This window comes from Phycodurus eques, chromosome 8 (assembly GCF_024500275.1).
Source record: "Phycodurus eques isolate BA_2022a chromosome 8, UOR_Pequ_1.1, whole genome shotgun sequence".
In the NCBI taxonomy this organism is placed as follows: Eukaryota; Metazoa; Chordata; class Actinopteri; order Syngnathiformes; family Syngnathidae; genus Phycodurus; species Phycodurus eques.
In genome coordinates this window covers 15,509,451-15,523,236 of record NC_084532.1, presented here as the reverse complement: position 1 = coordinate 15,523,236, position 13,786 = coordinate 15,509,451, and the positions used below count along the sequence as shown (strand labels likewise).

General features: G+C 40.3%; 1 protein-coding gene across 5 annotated transcripts in view; it reads right to left on the bottom strand.

Moving 5' to 3' along the window:
- Nucleotides 1–13,786, bottom strand: part of LOC133406187 (cAMP-specific 3',5'-cyclic phosphodiesterase 4C-like) — a 91,274-nt gene that overhangs the window by 18,900 nt on the left and 58,588 nt on the right. For all 5 annotated transcript variants that reach the window (XM_061683590.1, XM_061683595.1, XM_061683594.1 and 2 more), the window contains 4 exons: nt 3,162–3,353; nt 1,494–1,530; nt 581–654; nt 451–500 (listed from right to left, as the gene is read on the bottom strand). In XM_061683590.1, the coding sequence (XP_061539574.1) occupies nt 451–500; nt 581–654; nt 1,494–1,530; nt 3,162–3,353 (353 nt within the window). The remainder of the gene's footprint in view (nt 1–450; nt 501–580; nt 655–1,493; nt 1,531–3,161; nt 3,354–13,786) is intronic.

Genomic DNA, 13,786 nt, shown 5'->3' with positions numbered 1-13,786 from the left:
TTGCATGTTCTCCCCGTGCCTGGGTGGGTTTTCTCCGGACACTCCGGTTTCCTCCCACATCCCAAAAACTTGCGTGGTAAGTTGATTGAAGACTCTAAATTGCCCATAGGTGTGAATGTGAGTGCGAATGGTTGTTTGTTTCTATGTGCCCTGCGATTGGCTGGCGACCGGTTCAGGGTGTACCCTCCCTCCCGCCCGTAGATAGCTGGGATAGGGTCCAGCAGCCCACGACCCTAGTGAAGATAAGCGGTAAAGCAAATGGATGGATGAATATCCTTATAATCTGCGGGCACTGTACCTGCTTTACTTTTCAATTCAAAAGGAAGGATTTCTGTATGTACCCTGTATGTTGGTACGGAAATATAGTTAATGTGGTTAATTCTAATACAAACGTATGAAATCATATGGAATCACTCATTAACGTTCTGAAGCAGTGGTGCTAGCACTGACCTGCGTGACATGGCTTACACAAGGGTGGCTGATTACTGCTTGGCGGCCACCTGCAACAAGCAACAGTTGAGAAGATTTGGTAGAAAGATGCCCAGAGGACATTCATTCTGTCTTTTTTGCTTGCTCTTACTTGTTTCCCACACGATCTTGCAAATGTGTGAGAACGGCAAAATTGCTTCTCACTGTTCGTAGACTGGCAAGAATCTGAAGAGACAAACAAACAGAGTGGAGGTGCAGGATGGAGTGTAAAACATGAAAAGTATCAAGATTATGGCTTGACATTTTGTTTTAGATCATGCTGAGTAATTTATAGTGCTTAGACACTCAGTCAGTCACATCATCATCATCCATCCATTCATACAAAATCTCCATTGTTTCAAAACTGAAATTTTGCATCTGAAAAACAAAATCACTCATTTGTCATCCCAAAAAAAAAAAAAAAAAAAAGCACTATATGTAACTGCAAGCAGGCTATATGGTTAACTGGATATTATCCCTGGTTAAAATTATTCATGTAAAATGTGTAAACAGTTGATGGGATATTTGACAAGGGCCATGTTAACAAACTAGAACAAGTTGTTCTGAAGTCAAAGGAAATGCTTCTTGGTGCAAGCGTGTTTACAGTGTGAAGAAAAAAAAAACACAAAAAACAGGCAGCCAGATTCATGTGGGCTATCTGGACAAACTCAAGCCCACATTTATAAAGGATTAGTTTGGATGAAAACAATTTCTATATACAGTCAATGCAAGCTATCCATAGTTTCTTGCTTTAAAAACTCAATTTAAATGTGCTGTAAGTAAACATCTTCCTGATTGCATGATGTGAAAAAAAAACGGCGTATTTCATTAAGCAACAATCAGCATGCTTTATATAAGAATAAGAACACCACAGTAGCTACTTTTACAACTAATGTGCAAATGAAGTGAAATTAAACTTCAGTCAAGAAAATACTCTGAAGTCTAAAAAGCATTATTGTGGAGTTGAATGTCTCGAGCGCAGATCAGCCGTGTGCGTGTCTGTGTGTTGTGTAAATGCTACCAACCTGTGCAAATGGGGTAACTATCATGTCTTCTCCATGCCTGCAAAAACAATCAAACATGCATTTTGTAAGACCTCATTAGACTACTGTAGGATGTTTTATTTGACTGTGGAGTTGGAGTACTCAGAGTGTACGGATCATGTTTTAGGCTTCTTCAAAAAGGTATTTTTAGTTTGCATCATACGACTCACTTTATTTTGGAACATTTTAAATTTATAGTGCGGAAAGGATGTGTTTGTGTGCGCGTGTGTGAATGCGTGTGAAAGGAACAAAACAATGCTTCCATTGTTCCTAACAGTATCTGTCCTATTTCTTGTTTTAGTATTAAAATGATGACAGTATTATGAATAAAAGTAATCAGATCAGCAAAACCTGCGGAGCCACATGCACAGTGACTTCATTTATTAAACAGTGCTCAACATAAATGAGTACAGCCACTTTGAAAAGTAAGCTTTTTATCCATTTCTCAGTAAACACGCGACAAGAATTGTCAGACATTTCATGATGATTACACTCACCTGTGGTTAAATTCTAATTCTGAAGTTGAATTCTTTCAATTTAAAAACATTAGCTTTGCTTTGAACTTGTATTGGTGAGTTCTCATTTTTGCAGCAATTAATTCATCTCAATGGCCCAGATTTTGGCCAATACCTAGTGTAGTATCCCATTAAAAAAAACATTTATTTTCGAGCAAATCATTTATGTTGAGCACTGTATATTGATATACAATATTTCAAATTCAAGCTTGATTTTCTATTTTGTATGTATGTATCATAGAATGAGATTGGATATTACGTGCCTAAACATTAAGGATTCTCCTGTAAACACACAATTGAATGCAAGTTATATTTGTGATGAAAACAGGTGATATTTGTATTTGAAGTTTAACTAATGTTTTCATGCAACGTTTTCTTCCAAGGTTTGTTTTCATCACTGGAACCACTGAATGTGCATGGAATAGGAGGGTATCCATGCATTGCCGGAGGCCATGTTCGGAAGGTTAAAAGTTTGAAAGCATTTGGGTCGCAGCATGCATGTAAATTCATGGTTAAATGAAACATCAAGGAGGGGAGTCACATCAGCTCATACTGTACATCCCGCATGACTTGTTGTCCAGCAAACGTTCTGATTTGAAATGTCTTCAGGTGTGATGGCTTATGTCCCCAGTGAAACACGTAACCTCTTTAACCTGAACTTTGAAGTTCAAAACAACATTGTTGCGTTGTCTTGTGATGCACCTTCTAGTGATTTTGTTAAATGTTAGCTTCGCTCCACACCTATGTGACATAACTATGTCAAATGCATGCTGGGACTGTTTGGGCTGTCCCAACAACTTTGCAGTGGTGATGCGTTTAGAGAGGAGCATCCAAATCAGTGTTCAGGGAACAGCAGGGAGATGTAGTGGGTTTAAATCATTGGAATTAGATCACAGCAATCTTTACACTTTGTCTCACCGAGGTAGCCAACTGACTTCCCATTGCTTCAATCCCTCCTCCCTTCAAAACAAAGGGCAAAATATATAGACGGACAAGGTGCTACTTATGCCATAGATGGAACCACGGTGGGAATATGAAATATTTACAAAACAATCAATATAGCACTTCATAATTATACTAATTTACTGCAAAAAAAGTACATTTACTGTGAATCATTTCCTAATGAAGTACTCACAAGTCGCTGGCCGTGGATGAGTTGCGTGACATGGTTTTGGGAGAGAGGTCATAATCTGAGTCGGAGCGGTAGAGGAAGGACTCACGGCGCTGACTGTGAGGGACATTGGACTGTAGGACCAGACCAGACCCCGGGCTGGTCTGGGCGTCCAGAGGACTGCGACCCACTGACAGGCCATTCTCCACATCAAAACTAAAAAAAGAGAGACGGAGAAAGATACAGAATTCAATGCACTGTTTGTGTTACTTCTACCAGCTATATAAATACAACTAAATAAAACCTAGGATAAAAAAGGATAAAGATACTGTAGAATTTAAGATGAGCACGCTAAATGGGTGCAAAGAAACACAAGCGAGTTACAAAAAGGCAGCAAAGAGAGTCAAAACTTTCCTTGAACATAATATTTCAATCCATCTCGTACCACATCACAATCAAGTCAAGTGACAAACAATGACAATACAAATTGATGAGCCACAACAGTAGGTATTTAATTCGATACAACACACAGTAGCTGAAGCATAAATTCCACCCCTACAAAGATAATAATGCTTAGTTTTGATTGTCAATGTGAGAGATTTAGTTGTTATGTTTAATTTGCAGCAGTCTGCAATTGCATGGCAGAATATTGAGAGGTGTCTCTAATAATTAGCTAGAAGAGAAAGTCAACATAAAAGACACAGCTGCACACTGCACACGATAACAAAAACAATAAGCATATTGTTACATGTATTGTATCTCTCTCTGACAATGTCGACCAAAACTGATTTACTGATTGTTGTTGGATTTTTATCGCCACTCTTGTATTGACTTTGGTTAGATGCAAATGGTCCAAATCTCGTGGCCATTCTGTTCAGTATGTACATTATCTCAAAATGGCATGTCTCAGTAGGAAATATTGATGTTTAAAGCAGAACAAACATTCTTGATCATTGGAAAATTTGCAAGAATCTTTTTGACCTTGAACCGAGCGACCCCCCCCCCCCCCCCACACACACACACTAACTCATTACATCAGCATGACATCAACACTGACGTGAAGCATGTGACATCAGTCGCCTTTCTTATTCATCTAACCCTCTCCAGTCTCCACACCCTTTACCCAGTCACCGCGTAGCTGCATACACAACGTAAACTCTCACAATACTGAATCATATTACTATAATAATTCCATTGTTCAAGGACACACTGAAGTGCATGATCACTTCTTTTCAGGTTTTCCATTTTTGAGACAATGTAACATTATATGTGTCTTATATGTATATTTCTTGTCTTTAACAATAGGTGAGCCCACCCTACCGTTCTTGCCTTGTTGTAACAATAGAAAATAGTGCACTCACACAACAATTGAAGGTTGCTGGAGTCTATTTTTAGCCCAACCTGTCTACAGCGTTCCACTTATAGCACCAGTTGATAAATGGAAGATGGCTTTTATGCAACTGATCCTGAATGAACCAGCTCAATTCACACAGAGAGAATTGAAGATGACTAGAGGGAAGGGGAGGGGTGCAGCACAGTGATGCAGTGCACCGTCTCACACCTGATTGGTGTGACAGAGCGAAGAGGGGCGGGGCAACAGCAGCACTAACCTCAATGATGATACCCTCTACCTAACCCAGGCCTATTTCCCTCCCCACCCCTGCCTGCCCAGTGAAACTGGCCGTGACGAGGCTCCGTCAGAGGACGCCAGTGACGTCAGAAACTATAAATAGATCTGCCTGGGGAACTGAGGGAGCTGTGAGGGGACTTACGTATGTAGCCCCCCCACTCCTCCAATTCATTTGAGAGGAATTCTCGCCATACATTTCAGTGATGGGTGCGTGAATACATTTTATGTGCAGTTTTGATGGGACAACTTCAAGATTTACAATGCTTTGCAAGTGAACCCATATTTACGTGTAGGTTAAGAATCATTCTAGCCTGCTGGTGTGTTTAAACCAAGAATAGTGGAGAGATAGCTCCCACTATTGATGAAAATGACATACTACAATAATTTAATCTTCAGATAAGCACTTCTGCTCCCTGCATCTGTTTCAAATAAAAGCAAACATCACAATCCAACGGCCAAAAGGATTAGAGGACTCCTTCCTGTAAATAAAGAACAATGCAAGCAGCGTGTTCACTGATTATCATATTTGTTGGTGGACAAGACTAAGTTAAGATGATCAACTTGGATGGCCTTTTTCCATCATTGCAAATTGCCATACTTAGTATTTAATGCCACAAAACTGTTGTTGATGTTGACAATGTCAAGTAAAACCTCCCATTAAACAGGCAGGCAGACAAAGCGAAATAGACAGGCTGGCGTCTTCGGTTCGGTTACATTGCATTCATAACAAGTTGACCTTGGTGGTTTTCTACCTCCAGCATTGTTCTCCTGTTCTGTGACGCAAATGACAGCCCCCCTTTTCACTCTTTAACTCGGTTCTTCTCAACTTTTCTCACACACCCACATCCTAACCTCGGCTTTTGTTCGCAGGATGTGCAGTTTGCACTCATTGCCAGGTCTTCCCTCAGTTTACTGGAAAAGAAACAAGCCTGAAGTGTTGGACAATGTGATTTAACTTTATTTCTATTCATGTTTGCATCATTCAAACTCTTCAATTTGTTTTTAAAAATTAGAGGAAATATATTTGTGTATTTTGGATTATTTTGTATGTGTGTGTGCAGTGCAAATGGGTGAATAATAAATGAGTGATAGGTTTAGATCAAATCAGAGACTCTCAAAGTATGGTACTAGTTCCACTAGTGGTACGTGGGCTCCCTCTAACGGTATGCGAAAGAATCCACCCATCCATCCATTTTCTGTACCGCTTATCCTCACCAGGGTCGCGGGTGTGCCGGAGCCTATCCCAGCTATCTTCGGGCGAATCATTAAATTCAATGTTCAAACTGCATTTATATTATTATATAGTGTCTTTAACTCTTTTTTAATCCAATACAGTACATTTGTTAAATTCAGCTCAATTGTACTTAACATTTTAGAACTTTTAGAAATGCTTGCTTTGCCAACATTTATTTAGGTACAATTTTTATTCAACTTATGCACAATACACTTTAATTGAAACATTATCTAAGTGTATTTTTTTTACCTTCATACAGCTTTAAAATAGTATGTACCTGTATGAAGAGGTACAGATCCTAACCCTTGCGATGACGAGGGATTACTGTCTTGTTCAATAATAACTGTCAAGATAACTGTTGATAACAGTTTCAAGTGAATAGAGATTTGGGAGTTTGATTTACTTTAGGAATAGTTCAAACTCCCAGTGGACTTTTGAGAACTAAAAGATTAATCCTAGGGAGACTTTCAGTCAGTCATGGAATATGTGCAGCTATGCTAAAAGTCAGAATGTCAAACTGAGAAATGACAACCAGTATATATGTGTGTGTGTGTGTGTGTAATGTGCTCATGGGAACCGGGGCTCAGGGATTTAAGTAAGATTCTCTTATGCATGCCAGAGTGGTACAGAAAAGAACAGTGACGGCCTGATGTTATTTGATGGGGAATGACACAGGACTCTTGTCAAAGGTCAACCCACACATATCTAAACACATGCTACCTCCTGTTTTCATTTCTTCTAGCGTGGGAATTGGCTGGGAGGCCTCACACATCACACCAGGAAGGAGGCAAGAGGTGAGGAGCAGAGAGGCAAAACAAATGAGGGAACACTGGAGTGTGGGTGAGCGTGAGAGCTGTTAAAGACTATATATTGTACATAGAGTAGTCTAAGTGGGAGTGCAGGAGTGAGAGCACCAAGGAACTAACGAGGTTTTCTTTTCTTTGCACGGTAAACCAATTGTAAATTCGATCTAAAAGCAGCAGGAAAAAAAAAAGCCCAATTGTGCCATCATGTTAAACTGGTCATTCCTTTCACTTCGACTGTTTTGATGTCTTAATGTCGACACGCAATGAGGAGATGCCAGGCTGCAGAGTAGACAAACAAGCTCTGTAACAAAAGTTCTTAATATTGTACTGCACAGATCCTGAGAAACAGTTATCAAAGCAAGAAAGCCAACGGCGCCCCCTGCTGGCCTTCAACACTTAAGTCCCAGCAGAAGACTATCCAGGTAGTTTAAATCACACAACAGAGTAAGAATGTTCCTTTATTTGTGTGTCATGTATTACATTCTCCCCGTACTTGCATGGCTTTTCTCCCGGTACTCCAGTTCCTCCCACATTTAAAAATCATGCAAGTCAGTTTCATTGAAGACTTAATTGTCCGTAGTAATGTTATCGTGAAAGGTTGTTTGTCTCAATGTGCCTTGTGATAGGTTGTCAACAACTCCTCCTTGTACCCCACCTCTCCACCTCTAGCCTACAGTCCGCTGGGATAGGCTCTAGTTTGCCCACAACCCTAATGAGGTCAAGTGGAGTAGAAAATGGATTGATGGATTACTTTACACCAACAACAAATGTCAAATGTCTTTTATAAAATCTGATTAATGCTACAGTTTACTGTGATACCTGCTTAGAGCTGAAGAGCCTTTTGCTCTCCTCACCAGCCTGCCCGAGCACAGTGGACCACTGTCAAAACGCAGCAAACACCCACCGTCCAACATCAACATCTGATCTCAGTAAAGCTACAGGTCTAAATATAGCTGAGGGGAGGACAATATCACGTTCAAGGCAGGTCATCAGCTCTGCTTAGTACATATACACATACATATGTCCAGTTCCTTCATGTTTACAGCCCATTCATGGCCTTTGGTTGAGATCCCCAGAGATAAGAATATTATGTCACTGTCCAAATGCCTATCCAGAAATAGAAAGTGGTCAGAAAGTATAATAATCATAACATTTCTGTAGTTCTTAATGATGCTAAGAAATACTGTTGGCAAACAAACAAAAACAGGATTACGCCATCCCTCCATTTTCTATACCGCATATTCAGCCTATCCGAGCAGACTTCGGGCAAAAGGCGGCTGACCCGCTGGATAAAAAGACCATTTACATTCACATTGACATTCACACCATCACTGACAGCATTGCAGTATACTGTATAATCGTAATCAGCAAATTGAACAGAAGCAATCTGATGAGCCAAATCCTAAGAAACTCTTCACTTCAATTTTTATACATGTTATATTCTATAGTAGAAACAGCAACATCATCAAAACAGCTGTTTCAGCTTTCCTTTTAACACAACACGAACTACAGCGGAGCAACTCAGCCAGTACTTGTCCGTGGCATTTATTCAAGAAGTGCAAAGCAGAATAAAAGCACATTTAAACTGCCTGGAAAAAGCTACGTACAAGGGCTATGGTGATCATTGCTTTTGTGTCCAACCTCTTGTGTTTGAATAAGCCCAGCATGTCGAATCCCTGAACGTTCCGGGCCGAGGCAAATGTGCAAATGCACATTTTGATCTTTGACCTCAAACTGACAGTGTGAGTTCTTGACTCCCTAAGCATTCGCACTATGACATCAGGCTCTCAAAACAATTTGGGGGGGGAAATGCAGCCCTTTTTTTTTGCAGTCTGACCATCTATATATAATCACAATTGTAATTTGTGAACTACCTCGAAGGTTGATTCACTCCTCCACGCAGAAAGGTATTGATCAAGGAATCTGTTTGCAGGGATTAGCTGTGTCCGTCCAGCGGTGCAGAATTCAATACAGTGGCTGATCAGTATTAACATCATTAGAAGCTGGAAAGGACAGTCACACACTGGGCCAGAACAAGCCAGAAACACACACACACAAACACACAGGGCAGTGATTACCCACTCTGTGGTCGAGGCCAAGTTTTGGCTCAGCCATCGATCCGAAAATCGAATAACCTGACATCACACTGATAAACAAACTGGATAGGCTAGTTCAGAAAACACATACGGATTCTACCTGGGCCGCTAACAGGCCATGCTGCGCTCTGCTCTAATCATGTTCACATAGGACTAATTGGCGCCTTTCGGTATACAGTGATTGAGTCCGACGGAGAGTCACGATTGTGCCACTTCTTCCTCTAATTAGCTAAAGCAACTAAAGAGCAGCCAGTCCTCAACCTCACAGCTCACGGACACAGCAAAAACACATCAAGGCTGTTTTCTTGAAGGCTTTCGCTGCTTTTTCATGTGTTTATTCTTTTTAAATCATTAATCTGTAATGAAAAACTGTCTATATTTTTGCCCTGTATTCTGAACATGTTCCCAACAGACCACTGTCAAGAAAGAGGACAATCCAATATCCTGTTGAAATAAGTAGAAGAGTAAGAGAAAAGAAGAGGTAAACATATTTTCTAGAAGTTAATAAAATAAAGCTACTTGTAAATATGTAACACTCATGTTGCCTTATTTAATAATATGCACAGTTTTTCGGGTTTTTTTAAAATAACCGTGCACGAGCCTTTTGGCCATTTTTGCATTGACTGTGCTCACAAGCGCATCAAATTGTTTTCAACAGCATGACTGATTGCTCTGGTGTTTCCCATGCCAGCTCACCTAATTGTATCTTACTACATTTCATTTTATTTATCATTATTTTTACTTATGTCACTGATGCTGCAGTGGTGCACTCGCCTGACTTTGGTGCAGGCATCGTGGGTTCAGTTCCCAGTCAGTGACGGTGTGAATGTGACTGTGAATGGTTGTCTGTGTCTATGTGTGCCCTGCGACTGACTGGCGACCAGTTCAGGGTGTAGTCCGCCTTTCGCCCGGAGTCAGCTGGGATAGGCTCCAGCACCCCGCGACCCTAACCAGGACAAGCAGTGTTGAAAATGGATGGATGGATTTTTCCATTTTTTTTGGGTTGAAATTGCTTCGACTCCTGTTTGCACATCATTTCAATATTTTCATTTGCGTATTGTGCTTGTTTACCTCCTCTTTGTATCACACCAACAAGTAGCATTCCAATTGTGTTGTGCACTATGATATCAAAGGCTATTTTGTGTGATTTGATTGAATTCTAAAAGCCCATCTGAAACACTATGTTCTCATCCATCATCAATCTTTTCGAGCAGAGGCTCTTTTTCCCTGTGTTGATGATCATTTTGAGGAAGAGTCCCAGCACGATTCTCGCTGTTGTGGTCTGCAAAAGTAAGTACGCCAGTCACATAATGGCGCTTACTTGCTGGCACCAGTCGTGGCTTCATGGCTGTTACCAAAAGAACAATTAACTACCCAGCAGGTCTGTAATTTCTACTGGTTGAATGATTAGCTCACTTATTTCACCAAATGTGAGAACACAAAACGTCTTTGAAACTTGCTTTCTTTCTTCTTGCATTTTATTGCATGCAATTGATGTCTCCTCACAGAAGTATTTAGACTAATGTGTTGTTGGCACTATATGTGCTGCTGTCAGTAATGCAATGAGCAACCAAAGAGTTAGAGAAGCGGGAACTCAGCAGGTTCAGACCAAATGAGTACCTTCCAACCGGCTGCACAAAAATATTGAATTGTCAATTATAATCATGTCAGACTCATTGAAAATGTAGATGCTCTGGCAAAGCAATTCTTCACATTACATTGCACCGACCAGCCACAACATTGTGACCACTTTGGATTGTGACCAATAAATCTATTGACCAATAAATCTGTTGAGATCCTATACAAGAGGTGTATGAAATTATTTTGCAAGAATCCAGTGTACACGGTTCATCGTTTGCACCCTCGCTATATCACATCTTTTGAGTGTTTTTTTTAGGGCTTTTAACACTATACTTACACACTGCAAAGCCCTTGCATGTGGGAAATGCAAATTTCAGTTTACTGAACGCCAGGCGAACAGTAAAACACACAGCACACTCACACAGAAGCTGCTGTCAGCTACAGCTCACACACTAACACATAGGGGGGCAGCCGTGGCCCAATGGTTAAGATCATCGCCTACCACTGTGGGGGGGACCCAGGTTCAAGACCCCGACTGGATCCTCCGCCAACATCCCCCCGGACTCATGGCTGTGGTGTCCTTGAGCAAGACACTGATACCCTGAAATGCTCCCCGGGCGCTTCAGCTGCCCCCTGCTCCAGTGCGTTCCACTAACATGTGTATGTGTTCACTGTGATGGGTTAAACAAATTTGGTGTGCATGCATGTACAGAAACTACAATAGGTACAGTATGCTTGCAATTTGTTTTTGTGTTCAAACATGTTCACAATGTGTTTTGGTTAGTTGTGTTTAAAGCATGTGGGAAGGGTTAAACTATAGGAAAAAATTATATTGTCCCTCTATATTTCCAGATTGGTCGGGAACGTATCCCTCATGATAAACAAGGGTTCACTGTATTGTTATATTAATGCCTCTCTAACAGTGTCAATCAAAACTTAACATTATTGTCCAGCATAACTTTATGTTGAATCAATATATTGAGCAAGTGGTCATAATGTTACGGTTCGGTGAATGTTACAACATGGTGGCACCTTCCGATGACCTTTGATCTGATAATGAGTGAGCTGTGCGTCATGTCTCAGTGTGATGACAAAGGCTGCGGCCCAAAGGGCTGCCTAACCTGCTGTGATGCCACCAAAGTTCACAGCTCGCTGACCGACAGGACAGGACAGCGTGGAAAGACGTGATACCTGCATGTTGCACGTTACATTTCAACAACCTTCGTAAAAGATAATCACTGTCCAGCTCGAATACGGTGAGCACGTAGTTGCATTATCCACATTTTATGATGTGCCTCAAGGTCGCCACAAAAACAATGACTAAGTCGCTATATAATTTTTGTTTGTCCTGTTCAGCTGTTAGGTCAAGCAGAATGGAAAATCTCTCATCCTTTAATGCCGGAACAGTTTTACTGTGTTACAGTGGAGTTTTTAAGCTTCCGCTGTGGTATTATAATTGAGGTTTATTGAGAATCAGACTTGATCAGTCGAACAGAACAAAGTTTCTAGAAGGGAGAGAGAAACAAAGACCAAAGACAACACACTAATTGTAAACAGGATGAGAGAGGTAAATCATTACATTATCTACAACAATGAAACATTAAATATGAGTGTTGCATGAGGCTATAGTATTACACCCTGTGAGGGAAGGACAGGACAAGTTAGAACAGGACAAGGACAGGAGAAGAAGCATGCAGGAAAACGGTCATGAACCCGGCTGTACACCTGAAATGTGGTGCCATTAATTATGTGAATCATAAAAGTCTACAGAACGAGAGTATAAGTGAGGGGATACACAAGCGATTTGCATAGTCATGAGTATTATTATTCACACCCCACCACCCCACCCCACCCTCTCCACCCCCAGGAGAGCAAGAGGGGTTGGGGGCAGGACTGCCAGGCACTACTGCCTAACAGTCAACCCCACCCCACCCCCCCACCCCCACGACCCACCGCCCCCCAGAGATAGGTGCATGTGGTGAGTTAGTCACTATAAAGATTTTGTTTTTAGAAATAAAATACAACTTAACGAGGAAGACAACAACAGAAATACTATCTCACTAGCTCACTCACTTACTTTTGCAGTAGATTTGGAAATGTCACAGCTCTATTTAAAAAAAAATCTTGGTTGTTACCCCCAATAAATATCGTATTACCCATGACTGAGTCCAATAAAAAAAACAGCTGAGATAATAATCAGTATGATAGACAAGTGGACCAGGCTAAAACACCGCTAATTTTACATTTGCATACACCAATAAAAAAAAATGGCATGGATGCATATGAACTGTAAAACCTCAAACTGACCGTAAGGTCAAGATGAGTCTGTTTTTATGTTAAAAGTGCACAGGGTTGCCAGCAAAAGTCACATAAGGCAATTATTACGTGCACTCTTCCTCAGCTGCATGTTCAAAGTGTTATTAAGCACATACGATTTATCCATCAGGCCCCTAAATGTGGTTAGCCTTGTCCCAGTGAAAGGCGTTCCACCAGTGGGACAGCCTAAACACACCTTGATTCTCCTTTTTCCGCACACAGGATAAAATTACTTTCTTTTAAAAAGGACGATTCTGAAAATAAATTCTACTTCCTTCGGCGAATTGTAAGGCAGAGACACAAACTGTCTATTTCTTGGCAACGGTACAACTCACTATTGAAACAAGTGTTTGATAAAAAATAAAAAAATAAAAGATTTATCGATATTAAACCTTTTGGACTAAACCTTTCACCCTGAAGATGATCTTGCTCCACTAAATAAGCATGCACATAATTTAAACTCATCATAATTAACACAAAATTAGCAGTATTTAATATGTAATAGAAAACTGGTTTGAATTGATTCTTCCACAATTTCTCTTCCATCTTCCATTTTCTACATTCTATATCATAAAGTCTGCATTTGTATGCACAAATGCACTATTATGTTAAAGCATAAGTAGAGTCATTCAGTTGATGGAGCGTATAGTGAGAAATGATGTATGATGTGGTGTCAATTATTATTTACAGAATGTGTTTTTTAAGTTTCACAAAAAAACAATGTCTTACTCAGCTTTTCAGTCCAAGTCAGTGGTTCTTAAACTTTTCACACCAAGCACCACCTCAGAAAACATTGAGCCCCATAATGGCCAACATTAAAATATAGTCCAAAACATACAGAGAATGATGATGTTTATGTCCTAAATATCACATGTACTGTACTTAAGTTAAATACGACTGAACTGGACTTAAAAATACGTCCTGTCTTTCAGAAATGAATTTAAAAAACAATTATTGTACATGAAAAGTAAAAAAAAAAAAAAAAA